This window comes from Pleurodeles waltl, chromosome 9, assembly GCF_031143425.1.
Source record: "Pleurodeles waltl isolate 20211129_DDA chromosome 9, aPleWal1.hap1.20221129, whole genome shotgun sequence".
Classification (NCBI taxonomy): Eukaryota; Metazoa; Chordata; class Amphibia; order Caudata; family Salamandridae; genus Pleurodeles; species Pleurodeles waltl.
The window spans coordinates 456,587,337-456,604,404 of record NC_090448.1 but is presented as its reverse complement, the minus strand read 5'-3'; the positions used below and the strand labels follow the sequence as shown (position 1 = coordinate 456,604,404).

General features: G+C 44.5%; 1 protein-coding gene across 1 annotated transcript in view; it reads left to right on the top strand.

Annotated features, from left to right (window-relative positions):
• TDRD9 (tudor domain containing 9) overlaps positions 1-17,068 on the top strand; it is a 2,107,755-nt gene that overhangs the window by 1,348,265 nt on the left and 742,422 nt on the right. The window contains exon 23 of the mRNA XM_069207577.1: positions 2,170-2,270. Within this exon, the coding sequence (XP_069063678.1) occupies positions 2,170-2,270 (101 nt within the window). The remainder of the gene's footprint in view (positions 1-2,169; positions 2,271-17,068) is intronic.

Below are 17,068 nucleotides of genomic sequence, written 5' to 3'. Positions count from 1 at the left end.
TCTAACATAACTGTGCTATCCTCACCTGTGTAATATATAGCTAGTACTTCAAGTAAGGATTATTTCAATATTATGCTCCCTGTAGTGTGCTCAGTAAAAAAAAAACATATTTCCAGGTGGTTATTGTGCTTTTACTCTTTTTTACTCCCTGTAGTGTGCTCAGTAAAAAAAAAACATATTTCCAGGTGGTTATTGTGCTTTTACTCTTTTTGATGGGTGAATGTAGCAGTTATAAATGGTTTGATTGATGCAATACTGCACCTGTGATAGCCCTTTTTGTCAGGCTCTGCTTTTGGCACATCATATCACCACTGGGTTGAGACTTATTCACCAAGTAATTTGGCTTCAGCTATGACTTTACCCATCCGTTGTAACTATTTTAGAATTCTTGTTTGCCAACCAGAAAACTGGCATCCGTTCCTGTTTTTCCACACTTCATTAACACAAATTTAGCACTTTTCTTGGTGATACAGGGATGAAATTTCAGAGCTTTTTAACAGCAGTTTAATCTGATGTTCTTTCTTAAGACTTTAGGATTTGTCCACGTCATATCCACATGCCACCTGGCTGAGGTGTTTTGGCTACGACTGTGTTTACACAGCCTTCTGTTCCTGTTGATTGATGCACCCAAAGATCGTTATGAAGCAGGAGGCCAACTATTTTTGGTCTAGTGTTCCCCCTTTTTTTTTTATACTTTAACACATCCGACATGGAACCATCTCTCAAATGGCCGTTCCAACAAAAAACATCATGGAAAGGTGAAATTATCATTGTCCTTGAGGAAATAAACCCTCTGCTAGGATCTTTCTGAACTTCAGTATCTGTTGAAACCATTTCTGATATTGAAGAAGATACTACTAACTCCATTGGTGAATGTGTGTTGGTGAAGCTCTTCCAGCTGGGTATTCTGGACTTGTTCAGTATGGCTCCTCTACCTTCTGGGCCGCAGTCAAAGGGTGGGTGAAACCCTACAGCCTTAGTGATTCCGTTCAAGATGTCAGTGCCTTTCACCTGTAAAGCTGGTATAGACACCACCCTCAGTGTCACTTTCAGGAAGAACATGCTCAAAGTTGTTTGAGATGTTCCTAGTACCAGATGAAGAGGTTAAAACTTGTAGTTGATGATCTTCCAAGGTGCTAGTGCTTTGTGCCACGTCAGTCACTTTTTCATCTTTTTTCTTTTTTTTACTCTACCTGCATGGCATCAGTCTTAGTTAGGAATGGTGGCCTGTAAGTCTGTGCCTGGTGTCACAAGCATGTACTGTTAATGTTGCTAAGGTGTAAGTCTAGGAATCATCTTCAGGACAAGAGATTAATAATGAGTATCGAATAAAGATTGTGACTCATTATTTTAGAAATAGAATTCAAAATAATTGAGTAGTAGTAGCTAAAGGCTGATAATGGATTCTGTAAATATACACATTGCATGTACAGCCATTAGTTTGGGTGAGCATAGGGATGTTAAATGGGCCAGAGCAAACATAATTGAATAATAAGGTCTGAGCTTTGCACAATATGTTCACCCTGCTTCAGGGGCTAACCAAGTACTAAGTGAATGTCAGTGGCCTCAGAAATGAAGGATATCAATTCAGGATTTTCCAGATTCTCAAAGATTCATACCATAGTTGTTGAACTTGAATTGCGTTGTAGTGTCACCTCCATTCATCCACTACTTAGTACCCCACCTTTCTGCTTGTCTAAAGAGATTTTATATAATCTTTCCTACATTGTTCGTGTAAAACAGACTGTTAACTAGCCTGATGCTCATTGACGTTTCCTTAGCCCTGAAAGTTACCCATTTAACAAAGAAAAACAGCTAATTTCTGCTAGAAAATAACCTGCTATTTTGCTTCTAAATGCATTGGTCTTGACATTGTCATTGGCTGTTTATTTCTAAGGTTTTCAGAATGTTTGAGGGATGTTAAGATTACAGGAAATTTACTTGCACAGTTTTAGGGTACTGTAAATCACTTCAGGTTTTTGCTTGGTTTGCTTGCTCTTTGCTTGCACAAGATGGGCCTCCAAATTTGTGTCTTGTAGAGAATAACCAATTTTAGTGACACCCTAGATGACCCAATGCATTCAACCTTTAATAATGCTTTTAGAATATTTCTCGTCACTGGTAGCTCTTTGTCAAAAGCCAATAATATGTTTTTTATGTACCTTTCAGTTGAAAAACATCCCTCCTTATGGATTTCTATATCAGAAACAGATTCAATCTCTGTTCAGACAATGTGGCCAAGTCAAATCTATTACTTTTGATGGCTCAAAGTAAGTTAATCCAAGTATTTCCTTTTATTTATGGTCTTAAAATAACTGTTTAGATCCGATATACACTGATTGCGTAGGTGTATATGATATAGGGAATGACTGTTACTTTACACTGAGCTTGTTAATATCTTCCAGCAGTGTTACTTTCATTGTGACCCATTAATATCATGTGAACAGTAGCTGTAATGGGGACAATATTTATCTCTCAAATTACTTCAAATTATAACACATCCACACATAATGTAATGGTTAAAATAATTGGATCCTAAAATGGTATTAATAAGTTAGTAAACCCCTCATTTAAAACTCGACAAGTGCTGCATTTAGGCAAGAACAGTTTGAAATGAAAAATGATTTACTTGATTCTGTAGTGGAAAAGAAGTTCTCCTACTAGTATTCTATTTCTTAGATTTCTGTGTCTTTTGGAAATGCATGCGAATATCAGCATAGCTGGCGAAGTATCTCAGCGACTAAAGCATTTTTGCTGAGGTTACTGAGTTTTGAATCTTACTAGGGCCACTTTAAACTTAGATCTTTCTGACGTTAATATGAGAACTTAGCTAATATTGGCATCTCTTGTGCACAGTTCTATAAAATAGTAAAACTATAGTCACAACTACTATGTAAATAATTGAATTTGTGGATCTCTTGATAAAAATTATCTTTGCTTTTTGAATTCATAGGTGTTGCCTCTGTGTTTGTGTGGGTGTATATTTCACCTAGTGATGGTCTCCACTAGGTAGTTATAGTTAGACATGCCTACAGCCTGAACCACTGAACGGAATTACACCAAATTTGGCACGAAGGTACATTTTGTTGTGCAGATAACGCTTGATTTGGTGTAATTCCATTCAGTAGTTTCCGAGTAATTTAAGGTAAAAAATATAGATATATAAAGCGACGCGGAGCCACGCGCAACAAGAAGAATCTGATTGACTGGCCACAACCTGACAGAAAAGTTGCGGCCACCATTTTGTTTGTTGCATTGGTTTGGGGGTGGGAAAAGAAGAGAGAAAAAAGACATAAGGGATCAGGATACAGATATGCAGACCCCACGTGACACACAGAGGGCCCTTGTGGGCAACAATTGCCCAATTATTTAGTTATTTTTGTCTGATTAGCGGATCCACGGATGGGTCCTGTGTTCACGAATCCACTTGAGGGCTTACGAATCTAGAGAAAAAATGGAGGGGGAAAAAAAACACCAACTGTCAGCTTGGGTTTGGGTGCATGCAGGAGGGTTGGCTGCCAGATCTGGCCATCCAGTCTCTGTGGCCAAACCCTGCTGTGCGCTCCGCTGCTTATATTAATTTCTGTGCATGCTTAAAAGAAAAAACATAGAAATCCAGTGGAAAAAACAAAGGTTACAGGGACGTTATTATTAGGTTCTGAATTTACTTGCACAAAAACTTAGATTCAACAGTTATAGTGAGTTATTTCAAGTAACTGTAACTCAGGCCCTAAGATAACTTGCGCCTTCGCCATGCACAGCTAATTACTTCACATTTTATATCACTGATGACATCTTCTTTGACATCTTTGATATTATCACTGTAACACCTGCAATAAAATTAATGATCAGAAAACTGTGCAAGGCGAGGGCACAAGTTTTATAGTTACTTGAAATAACTCTGATGAACTTCTGAGGTTTTGTGTGGGTAAATTCAGAACCTAACCATGACGTCCCTGTAACCTTTGTTTTTTTCAGTGATATATATGCATACATTTATATATGTAATTTGCATGGATTCCTGGACTGAGATGGTATTTGGATGTGAAGTTAACATTGTGCTTTCGTATCATTGTATAACTTATCTGTTGCATGGATTTCTTCATGTGCAGAATAACTTTGATTTGTATGCTAATTTCCCAAACGTGCCTGAATATAATCTTTGTTCTTCAATGAGACACCCATTTACTCTTTTGTTGGAAGGGTAATCTGTGTCTGGATGTTTGTGATTTAACCAGTTGAGCCAAATCTCCTGCTTCCCCAAAAACATAAATAGTTTGTGTTATTGATTTGTATTGTTATTAATGTTAAGATAATAAAACATGTAAGGGAAATCGGCATGCTACATGAGTTGTCAGTTGGGATTGAGGAACATAGCAAGTTGCTCAAAGCTTAATTAATTGCATGGGCCGATCCAGGTCAGAAAGGTCTGTGGAGTAATTACAGATCAAAAGTAAGCACAGCTCGATGGATTGGGAGACACATTGGGTCTAGAAATGAGAGAATCCAGAAAGATAAAAGTTTATTTGACATCTTTGAGACTTCTTAGGAAATTGTTTGGCCAGATGAAATGCCCTGCTGCTTACATTGGCCAGTGGATTCTAACTTAAGTCACCACATTTGCTTCAATGATAAATGCTTCAGATTAATTTATAACAGTTTGTTTTCAATTCTGTTACTTTGGTAGATTGTATTCCACCTTTGTGAGAAGGATAGGGGTTCAGAGTCATTCCACTGTATGGTAATTTGCTACTGCTGCTAGTAAGTCATGTAATTCAATTTTTGTGAGGGTCTATTGATGGAGTAAAAGATCACTATTTGATTGATTACTGTTTCACGGGATGATGAAGATTATATCGCTTGAGATTGTGTTACAGAAGTTGTCCGATTTTGGTGGAGGAAAAGCATTTATTGTTTTATTACCATCCCGCTCCTAGTAACTCCACCAGGAGGTTTTATTTGAGAGGGCAGCTTTAAAGAGTTTTCTGGGAGGCCATAGTGCTCTGAGTAGTGTGAAGAGAACTGATTGTGTAATTGAAGCTGATTTAGAGCAGCTCCTGGTTTTCGCCAAAACTAATTTGAGCCTGTCCAATAAAGAGAAATTAAGTTAATTTCAGCCAGGGTTCTAGTAATAGAGTCTTGCAATTGCCCCTTATGTATTTGCAAATGCTAGCAACTTTGGGTCAAGGGTCGAATTGAGGTTGGTTGATTGGACTGAACTGAAGTGAAAAGATTGCCTTGAGCATTTTGTGGGGTTTTCTCTGTATAATACAACCTCATTTACCAGGACATAATGTGCTTGAAGGATTTCGAAATAGACAGTAGACTTGCGAGACTTCTAGCAGCATATTCCTTACCTTAGAATTCTTCCTGGGCGTCAGACTGGATCCGGAAGATTTTTGTAAGCAGTACCCATACATGCCGTTAGGGTGGCGTTGATCACCTCTGTCAGTGGAGGCGTCCGCGCTAGATATAAGGTTGTGGGTCCTATCTAGGCGCCACCCTTGCATGCTGACGTCCGTTCTTTTCGGACCAGCAAGCACTGATCTGAAGAGAGCTACCCCTCAGTCAGTTTTTGACTGGCTTTTTTTTAAACTTTTTGTTGAGTGTTTTTCAAGTGTTCTACTCCTGGCGCATTGAGGATGTCCTCAAGAAAGACCATATTCAAGCCCTGTGGATCCAGTCATTGGGCGATGTCTGTGACTGATCCGCACCTCGTGTGTCTTTGGTGCCTGGAGCGCGACTACAACCCAAAGTTGTGGGCCATGCATCTGTAGGGTTTGAGGGAGCGGTCCCTGAAGCTGAAGGTAACCCGAAGCTCGACTCTGCCCAAATTGAGATCTTGATCGAGAGGAAGATCCCAGGGTCATTCACGGAATCCTCTATCATCGTTGTCCCACTCCAAGTCTTTGGGGCCATTGGGTGAGTCGAGGCGTTAGAAGAAGTGCAAGAAGTCTCAGCGCTCTTTGACTTCTCGTCCGTCGGCCGATGAGACAAGAAAGCGTCAACACTCTAGAACTTGTTCTGAGGAACCAGCACCTGTTTTGGGAGCTGGAACGATCCCTGCCCAACTCTGTGAGTTTTGCCAGGTGCCTCATATTTGGCGGCCTGACCCAGCTAGAGTGCCTTTGGGGCCTGCAGAGTCTAAATGGACTCTTTCTGGTTTGGTGTCGGTGGCAGCTCCTGCCCCTACACAGAGGGGCACCCAGGGACCCATTCCTGGATCTGGACCGTCACGGTTGAACTACCTCGACCTTCTCCTCCCAGCACCATCTGCACCCACAAGCAGAGCCATCCCCATTGTGATCCCCAACTCCGACACAGAGCCGGATAGGTGTCGTACAACTCAGACACGGGAGGAGCCTTGCCTCCTAGGCACCCTGAAATCCATTCTTGGATCCAGTGCCTGTCGAAACACCTCACCCTGCCCCGACACCCCCCTGCACCATCCGCACCCAAAGGCAGAGCTCTTCGCCATTGTGATCCGCAATTCCAACACAAAGCCGAAAGGACGTCGCACATCTCTGATGCCAACAGAAGCCTGGCCTCCTAGGCACCCTGGGACCCATTCCTGGATCTGAACCAGTGGTGGTAGAACCACCTCTACCTTTCTAGACGCTGGTCCCGATGCTCCTGGTGCCATCTGCGCCCATGGACGGTGCTACCCTAATTGTAATCCCCACTCCGACATGGAACTGAATAGGGGTCGTAAGACTCCGACTCCGAAAAAAAGCCTTGCCTCCTAGGCTGGATCAGGAGCCCCTTTCATATGGGCTAGGCTTCAGGAGTGAATGGGAGGGGTCGATGGACCCTTTAAAATACCATCTCCGTGAAGAAGCAAATGAATGGCGTACAGTCTTGGATGAGGCCAACAGACGGGATGCTTCCCCTGATACTGGCATGCTTTATCCCCCGCCTGTGGCTCCGAAGAAGGAAGCTTCTTATACTACGGTGGTGAGGAAGGCAGTTGAGTTCCTTGACCTTGAGTTGCCCTCAGTGGCCATCAGGACTCATCTCTTGACAGAGGTGCTGCAACCAGGAGGTTCCACCACAGAACCCCTGCTCCCGTTCATTGATGCCCTCACGAATGTCCTACTGGGTACCTGGTTCAAACCGAGCATAGGGGGTTCTATGAACAGGACAATAGCCAGCCGCCATTTCCCTGCTCCTGGGGACCCACGTTTTCTGACCTAACCCCTGAAAGCTTGGTGATCCAGACCTCTACATCCCACTACATGTTCCCTTCTGCTCCTCTGGATAACGAATCCAAAAGGTTGGACTCACTCGGGACAATTATGTTTTCTTCTGCCAGCCTTGCATTGCGGTCTGTGAACACCTCATGCCTTTTCGGCTGCTATTCCCACATGTTGAGATACGGTTGCCACAGGTCCAAGGGAAGGCCTGGACCTTACTCTCTCAGGCTTTTGCTGATGGAAGAGACACAGCTAAGTTCACAATCTTTTGCAGGCTGGACACGACCGACTTGCTTGGCCGAATGGTTTCATAGACATTGGCCCTGAGGCTCCACGCCTGGCTAATGACATCTGGCTTTTCAGGGGATGTCCAAGCTTCACTGCTTTGCATGTCCTTTGATGGCACCCGCAGCTTGAGCATGTCAAGGATTCTTGGGTTACGGCCAGGTCCTTTGGCCTTGCGGTGGCTCCACATCCCCCCTTTCTGCCTTTTACCCCTTTTGTGGCAGCCTCGTCCATTCCTGGCCATCCAGTGTGCTGTGCATACTGCCAAGCCTCCGCGTGTCTGAGGGTGCATTATCCACCGACCTTGTGGATCAGGTGGCCAGTGGTCTGGACAGTCCGCCTGTAGGAAGCTGGCTCTCTATATAATGCACTAAAATGAAGTACACTGTGCAGAGACCAGTGGAACCCCAATTGGTTTTGCACAGGCAAAAATAGATAGGGACTAATGCTCTATTTGTGGTGGGGGGGCAAGCAGTTAGGCTTATCAGAGGGTAGTGCTAAGCATTAGTTATACTCACTGAGGCAGTAAGTGAGACACACACTCAAAGAATAAATCGAAGAACAATTTAGAAAAATAATTCTTTTTTTATGTTTCAAACCAAGAGCTTCGTAATCAGGTAAGTAGACTTAAGCATAAATACTTTCAGTTTCAGAAATCAACACAGCGCAAATTTCAGACTTCTCTCAATGTCATCCTGCAGAGGAAACAAAGTTCAGCAAACCCATGGTTAACAACGACTTACGAGGTAGAGCTCAGGGAGCAAAGTTAAGAACTGGGCACTGATCAGGGTCACATCAACAGGTCACACCGGGCTTTTATGAGGCTGGCCTGGTTTGTAGTTGGCACCTAAGGTACTTACACCTTATACCAGGTCCAGTTATCCCTTATTAGTGAAATGTAGGCAGTATTCTAACAGCTTAGGCTGTCTAGAGGTAGCTGTAGCTGAGTAGTTTAGGCTGAACTAGGAGACTTGCAAAGCTCCTGCAATACCACTATAGTCATACAGTACTTATACACAAGAAAAGACAATACTCAATGTTACCAAAAATAAAGGTATTTATTTGGGTGACACAGTACCAAAAATATCTTAGAGACAATACTCCTTCTGGAGGTAAGTATTATACACAATATATACACTAGTCACCAAAATCCTGTAGAATGCAAAGGGAGAAAAAAGGTCTAGGAGCAACATAAACCATATACTAAGAAAGTGGCATGTGAATCACGAATTTCCCCCTAGACAAGTGTACTGTGTGCAGAATCGCTGGGAGAGTAAAAATACAGTAAAGGTAAGCCAATTACCCAACCCCAGAGCCCAGAAAAGCAGGAGTAAAGTACTGCAAATTTCCTTAGGACACACTACACATTGTTTTGGGGATTTTGCAGCAGCCAACCAAGTCGCAAAGAACAACTGCTGGATTATTGGACATGAAGACCTGCAAAGGAAGGGGACCAAGTCCAGAAGTCGAAAGAAGTTCCAGGAAGGACAGGAGCCCCTGCCAACCCAGAAGAGGGTGCAAAAGAAGAGTCCCCGGTTAGTTGAAGACTGCAGAAATGCACCCTAGGAAGATGCCAGTGGGTTCCTGCGTGATGAAAAAGATGTCCCACGGCGTGAAGATTGTTGCAGATGAGATTTCGTTTCGGAAGTCGCCAACATGCCTTGGCTACGACAAAAGTGCGTTTTGCGCCAAAATGGCACTGGATGGACCCAGGAGGGACCTGAGGGCCTCAACTCTGTGTGAGGAGGAAGAGGGGGCTCTCAGCACTTTAGAGAGCCCTCAGGATGCCAGCCAGCACCCCCAGGAGTCGCAGGATCCGGGTTCAAAGGAGGAGCAAAAAGCGGTTGATGCAGCACAACAAAAGAAGTTCCAAGGCTGCCGCAAATCAACTCCGCAAGTTGAGCGTCGCAGGATGGAGTGCTGGGGACCTGCGCCAGGCTGTGCATGATGGAATTTTGCAAAGAATGCACAGTGGCCTCAGGAGGGGAAGAAGACACAGTACATAGGGGTACCGTCGTTCTCGGGGAAGCCAAGGTCTTACCTCCTCCAAATTGCGTCAGCAGGACCTCAGGACAGTCTGTCGATGATGTCCACCCTCTATGTCCTTGGAAGCACGCTCATCGTTGAGAGGAGTCCCAGGGTACTGGTTATCGTCTTGGAAGGTGCCTGCTTGGAGCAGGGGAGTGACTCTGTCACTCCATGGGCGATTTCTTTAGTTCTTCTGGTGCAGGATGAAGACAGGGAGTCCCCAGAGCGTGCACACCATGGAAACTGTTGCAGTTGCTGACTTGGAGCTGAGGTTGCTGAAGAAAAGTCTCTCTTGTAGATACTTTGTTGCAGTTACAGCGTTTCTTGGAGCAGGCTGCAGTTGATCCGAGGTCAGAAGAGTGTGAAGTTGTTGCAGAGGATTCCTGAAGGAAACCTCCAAGCAGAATCTGAAGAGAACCCACAGGAGAGACCCTAAATAGCCCTGAGAGAGGGGTTGGTTACCTTATCAGGTATGGGCCTATCAGGAGGGGTCTTTGACATTACCTGCTGGCACTGGCCACTCAGGGCCCTCCAGAGTGCCCCCCCACCTTGCACAGCAAGATGGCTGAAGTCAGAGACACACTGGAGGAGCTCTGGGCACCACCCCTGGGGTGGTGATGGACCGGGAAGTGGTCACTCCCCTTTCCTTTGTCCAGTTTTCCTCCAGAGCAGGGGAGAATGAGTCCCTGAACCGGTGCAGACTGGTTTATGCAAGGAGGGCACCATCTGTGGCCTTCAAAGCATTTCCAGAGTCTGGGGGACGCTACCCCTCCCCAGCCTGTAACACCTATTTCCAAAGGGAGAGTGTGTAACACCCTGCTCTCAGAGGAAATGCTTTGTTCTGTCTTCCTGGGGCTAGGCTACCCAGGCCCCAGGAGGGCAGAACCCTGTCTGTGAGGTGGCAGCAGCTGTAGCGGCAGTGCAAGCCTTGGAGAGCTGGTTTGGCAGTACTGGGGATCCGTGGTGGAGCCCCCAGGATGCATGGAATTGGCTCCCCAATACCATATTTGAAATGGGGGGGGGGGGACAATTCCATGATCTTAGACATGTGACATGGCATATTCGGAGTTACCATTGTAAAGCTACATATAGGTATTGACCTATATGTAGTGCACACATGTAATGGTGTCCTGCACTAGCAAAGTCTGGGGTAATGGCCCTGAACTATGTGGGGGCACCTTTGCTAGAGCAAGGGTGCCCTCACACTTAGTAACTTTGCACCTAAACTTCAGCAAGTGAAGGTTAGACTTATAGGTGACTTATAAGTTACTTAAGTGCAGTGAAAATGGATGTTAAATAGTGTGTGCAGTATTTCACGCAGGCTGCCATGGCAGTCCTGTGTAAGGGTTTGTCTGAGCTCCCTATGGGTGGCAAAGGAAATGCTGCAGCCCACATGGATCTCCTGGAACCCCAATGCCCTGGGTACCTAGGTACCATTTACTAGGGACTTATAAGGGGGGTTCAGTAGGGCCAATTGAAATTGGTAAATTAAGTCACTGGCCTACAGTGACATTTAAAAGCAGAGAGCCATAAACACTGAGGTTTTGGTTAGTAGAACCTCAGTGACAGTTACGGACTACACAGACACACACATTAGGCCATAAATTATGAGCACTGGGGTCCTGACCAGCAGTATCCCAGTGAGACAGGTAAAAACATACTGACATACATGTGAAAAATGGAGGTAACATGCCAAGGAAGATTGTACATTCCTACAGTGCACTAGAAATGTAAGATACTACTGTCACTGCTTGAAGAAAAAAAAAAAACAGCTAAAGCACTATAGGCAACACACCACCCAATTCTAGGACAGATGTTGAGGCAAACTGTTGAACAAAGCACTAGAATGACAGATGCCCAGTTACGTTGTGTTGCACACTGTTTCCTGCAATTTGGCCTTAGAAGTTAAATGCATGCAGTAAGGGTCACAGGCCTTGTTCTGCACGCAGGGCATACATTGTAGTGCCAGGCAGTAGTGAGCAATTTCATCATGACAGAAGAAATACTGAGAGTGTATGGCATAGAAGACTCACCAGGCAAGGTGCATACTGCCTAGATCTCTGTGACACCCAGTATCTGTCTGTGGGCAACTGCCTCTGACCAACAGCAGTCCTCTGGACACACCCTGCAGATGGCTCCACCTCCAAGCACTGTGGTCACTTTATCAGAACACTAGGGGGGAGCACATCAGAACTCAAGAGTTGTTCTATGATCATATTGTGAGTACCCACTACCCTCATACTCTGAACCCTTGATGGTTTCTGGGAACGTTCATTGTGATCTTGTATCTTAATAACTGAACGGTGCATGTGCAGGAGGAGTGACTACTTGTTTTCCTGGCTGCATGCTTTGTCTGTATGCTCAGGGTCTGCTTCCCTACATTTAGGTAAGGCCAAGTACCGGGGGGGGGGGTTTGGTTTGAAGATTGTTACTGCATTCTTTTAGAGGCGCTTCACCTTACATACTCCTGCCACAACACAGTCACTGGGGTACAACTAGATGAGTGGAAGGAACAGACTCCCTGGAACACACTCAGTGTCATCAATACAGCTTGATAGTCTGTGATACACTCCTCAATGAAGCACAGTTATTTCCCACCCGGCCTTTACTCCAACTACTACTGCTCATTCAGTGACCGCACGCTCCTTGGGGTTTTTGTATTGAAATCCATGCACTGCATTGCTCTGGGCCACAAGGCTTCTTCGAGGTTATTATATCAACCACGTTTGTCAGTAGACCTATGGGGTGGAAAGCAGCGTAACCACTAACTTCAGAAGAAAAAAAAAACAGAAATGACTCTTAAAAGCATTATGAAAGAGATCCTTGCTGTTGGTGCTGATGTGAGCTCGTTTGATTCCACTAAAGTTGGTTTCATTGGAGATCGAATCTATGTACTCCTACTTGCTTCTTCACATAGATATTTTGATTCCCCTGCCAGAAAACTATAGGACTTTGAGTGCCAGGTGAATTCTCAGCCAAATTGGGGTTTGAATAGCTTACAGGTACGACGCTGTCATAGACTTGGCAAGAAAAGATGGGAGAGAGACGGCAGACTTCGGAGGGAGGAGAAGACGACGTCAGAGCCCAAAACCCAGCAACGTTGACCTTGCAGCAACAGACGGGAGCACTTTCCCGCCACGTCCCTTGAGGGATGTGGCTGTCGCAGGTACGTTCCTGCATTTGCATTCACTATAATACCCTACTCGACAGAGGAGGGAGAGTGGGTGCGGTGGGGGACAGAGCACTAGGAAATGCTGATGAAAGGCATATGAAATAGTGAGCACTATCCGGAATACTAGAAGAAATGTTGTTTTGTGTCTTTGAAATACTTAAGTTTGGTGCAATCTCTGATTATTGTTCTAACGTCCACAGATAGGGACTGTGACGTTAACAGCTCTACGGAGTTAATTTACAAGGTTCCTTTAAGGAAGAATCTCAAAACCATTGCACGAGTTGGGGATCTCTTGGGGTATAAAACAAAAGGAGCCCCTGTATCCTCACTCACCACGCTACACCACCCTACTAACCCAACCCCACAGGTCCCAGAATCCCTATTTACCTTCTCTTTTCTTTTCTTTCCTGCGTTCCCCAATGTCTAAACCGCTGCCTCCTCCGGTCCTGCTCGAACTACTCGGGCATATACCATCGGAGGGAAGACCCATAAAAGAAAAGGACAGAATATCAAGTTATCATAACGGAGACGGATAACAGAAAGGAAATAAGAACATCTAAAGACCATCAAAAGGACAGAACTAAGAAGAGACATTAAGGGTTATTCAGACCCCAGGGACGGAAAAAGGGACTAAATTACGTAAAGAAAATAAAACAACAACATTAAAGCACCGCAATTTCGTACCGGAGCAAATCATTTTCTTGACCCCTTCCAAGCGCTATAACCCCACCTCCTTTAGTCCCTTAAGTAAGAAATTACCAACGTTGCCTGTGTTTGCTACATATATACCTCATCCTGATGTACAAAACATGCAGGCAGCTGATCTGTGCAATCTATACATCGAGCTAGTAACACTATATAGACGACTTGTTCAGTTCGTAATGCGAACACTGAATACAACACCAGCGCATCCAGCACCACCAGCGTCTGTTGGATACCAATTGGCTACTACTGGGATTAATCTACAAACAGTACATTCTATAATGGGAAAAGTGCCCATCGAACGAGAAAAAATCCTGTTCTGGATAGCCCAGAAAACAAATCAGTTGGGAGCCATGTTTCCCCCTAAGGGACCACAGGAAAAACATAAAATTCTTACAATGTGTTTGCCCTTCGGGATGGTTTCCTCAGTGGATGACTGCGCCACATGTGGTACAGTCTTCTCTGCGATATATGCTACCACACATGGTACCCCAACACTTGCAAATTTATCAGAAGTGCTAAAACAAATTAAGAACGAACATGGGGCTGCACCAGCCCTGGACTTGGGGATGAAACTGATGAGTAGCTTTGATGCAGTGTCCTCAATAATAGTCAATAAAATTAAGGGGGAAAGCTGTAGTATTGGGTATATGCCAGCGGCTCAGGGAGATTCCACACCTGGAACAGGAGAAACAGCTACGGAAAATTATTTCCGATACCTATACCAGTATAGGACGGGATAGTTTGGGACCCAAGCCAAAAAAGCCTGAAATACAGAGTACCACCCCTAAGGAAGGTACGAAACAAGCACAGGAAGGTTCTAAAAAGCACTGGGATAAACAAAAGCAAAATAAAAACAGACGAAGTCAGAAAGTAGATTCTCCACACCCGGAGAATTCCGAAAGGAGATATAATCAAAGAAATGGAGAAAATATAAAAGCTCCTGACAGATATACTGATTCATGTCCCTCTTGTTACTTTCAGGATGCACCGGATAGACAGTGGGCTGGTCAGAGCAATGTCCTGACTACGTGAAACAGAAGAAGGACTTATCACAGTCTTTAGACAAAAAAAGAAGGTAAATCTCCACAACAAAAGCCACAGTTTAAAAAGAAAAAGGTGGCAGCCCTGTCAATTAAAATGCCAGTACACTTGGGAAAATTGCTGAAGAACAAGACTTGGGTAGTGACACTGCTAGACAGCACGGCAGAGGTCATGATGTGTCAGCAGTCGGAAAGGTCATCTGGATGCAACAGCAACCAGCGACTTTATTGCAGTTGAGACTGTGGACGGATGTGTTCTCCCACCGACAGGATTTATGATTTAAATATCCAAAGTGAGATAGACATAGAGCGCACCATTAGTGTGATATTCTGGGATAAACTTTGTTGTGAAATTCTGCTGGCGGAGAGGGAGTGGCGACCACACGGGGAAGATGTCATTTTGCCTTCTTTCTCTGATCTTGTTCCAGAGACGGTAAAACAAGCCCACACTGTCAACTGGGCTTTAGCGCAGGTACCTGCACTATACTGCAATCATGTAGTTTCGGACAAGGATTCTCCTTGCCGTGTAATACCTATTAGGTCTACACCCCAGCCACAATATCCTGTCAAACACGAAGCCAAAGCTCCAGTGAGGGAGATCCTCACTCAGCTCGAGTACCAGGGGTAATTAAGCCCTGCATCTCTGCAATGAATAACCCGATATTCCCTGTTGAAAAACCCAACCATTCTTATAGAGTAGTCTTAGATTACAGACACTCAAACAGTCATACACACACACATGCAATACAAAATTCACACAACACTAATTAATAACAGTGCGTAAACAATACAAAACAACATAGGATTTCTCCAATGTTTTTTTCTGACAGAACTTAGCTCACGAAAGTTGGGACTTGAGTGCATTCCCATTTGGTTTACAAAAACGCTTCTGTTGTTTGCCCCAAGCCTACAAGAACAGCTTTAGGCATGATATTGATCCTAAGGCATTGTCCTATGTGGGTGATATCTATCTCATGGATGACTTCCTCAACATTCATCTTGCCAGGATCGATCGGATCGTTCTAGGATTCCCATCGCTTGGTTACAAATTTTATTAGGAAAATTAAAATAGCCTTTCTCAGCGTATTGTTCCTGGGATACGAGGGCAAGAGCCTGGCCCCGCACTTTTTAGAGAAGTGTACTCAACTCCAGCCACCAAATACAATCAAGAAACTAGAATCTTCACTTGATTTCTTTAACTTTGGCAGAACATACATTCCTGACTATGCACAACGTATGAAGCCACTCTGACTTAATACACTCTGATTTCACTAGCAGATACTGGACAGCCGAACATACATGCATCCTTAGAGGTTTGCAACAGGACATGCTAGAAGCAAAACACACACCTGTGACAACAAAACAGATTTTGGTCTTCAAAATAATTGCTGGTGCCATTGGGCTCATTATGTCTTTTAACAAGGGCGATACGGTGCCCATAGCATATAAATCACATTTATATGCCAATGCAGAACAACCCTTTGCACCCACTGAAAAAAGTCTAATTGCAGTTTAGATGGCTGCCAATGGAAAGGCACCATTGTTGTTACCTTGGTGCCGGCCTTAGAGGCCGTTACCAAATCACACGTTCCTAACGCCAAAGCATTACATCCACACTGAATTCAATGGGCAACCTCCCTGACTGCCACCAATGTTGATTATATCTTTGATCCAAAAGTTCAGACACAAGAATTTCTCCACTACGAACAGGAGTACCCCGCACCTCTAGACATCTTGTCACTTGACAGCTACCACACTGTCATTTACACTGATGGTTCAGCACAACCAGCTGTAGGCACTGAGCATCAATACTCAGCCACTTGGCAGCTGCGAGCGGAATGATAAAGGATGGTGTATTCCACCCTCACAATACCTACACGAAGACCCTGGGGCACTGCACAGCTCAGCTGGCTGAAATCAAAGCCCTTATCCTAGCGCTAGAACATACTGACCCAGGACAACTCAAGTTAATTGTCTGTGATTCGGACTACTGTGTGCAGTCCTACAATGATTAGCTTAATCATTGGATATTGAATGGGTTCAAAGACTCAAAAGGGAACACCACAAAACACAGAATTCTGTGCGGGAAGGTGGCTGATCTGAAGGATAAGCTACTGAGTGCTCATGTAGTACATACATTAAGCCACCAGCTTGTAGGAGTACACATTATTGGCAACACTTTGGCTGCAGTAACTCGTTCCCAGACGAGACTGAATAATGAACTTGTGGCTGCTGTGAAAGCTACTGCTGAAGGCAAGCCTCTCCCAAAAGCATACCCTACAAAATACTCTTACCACATCAGTGCACAGAATGTTGCTTATACAACACTTCCTGGGGTTGGAGATTGAGTGATCCCCAACCAAGACAAGAGATTAGTCCTACTAAAAGCAGCGCATGAGGGTGTTGCCTCATCACATGCTGGTGTTGCGGCCGCAATAACACTCTTACAGAAATGCTTCTTGTGGCCAGGTCCATACAGACAAAGCAATATGTGTTTTTTTGTGACATTTGCCAGCAGATGAAAGGCTCAAACATCACACACCCTCCGCAGACATCCGTCTTAGTGTCCAACAGGCCACTACAGTGTGCGTACCTGGACCTTTGTTGTCACCTTCAACCTGATGGTGCATACAAATACATCTTAG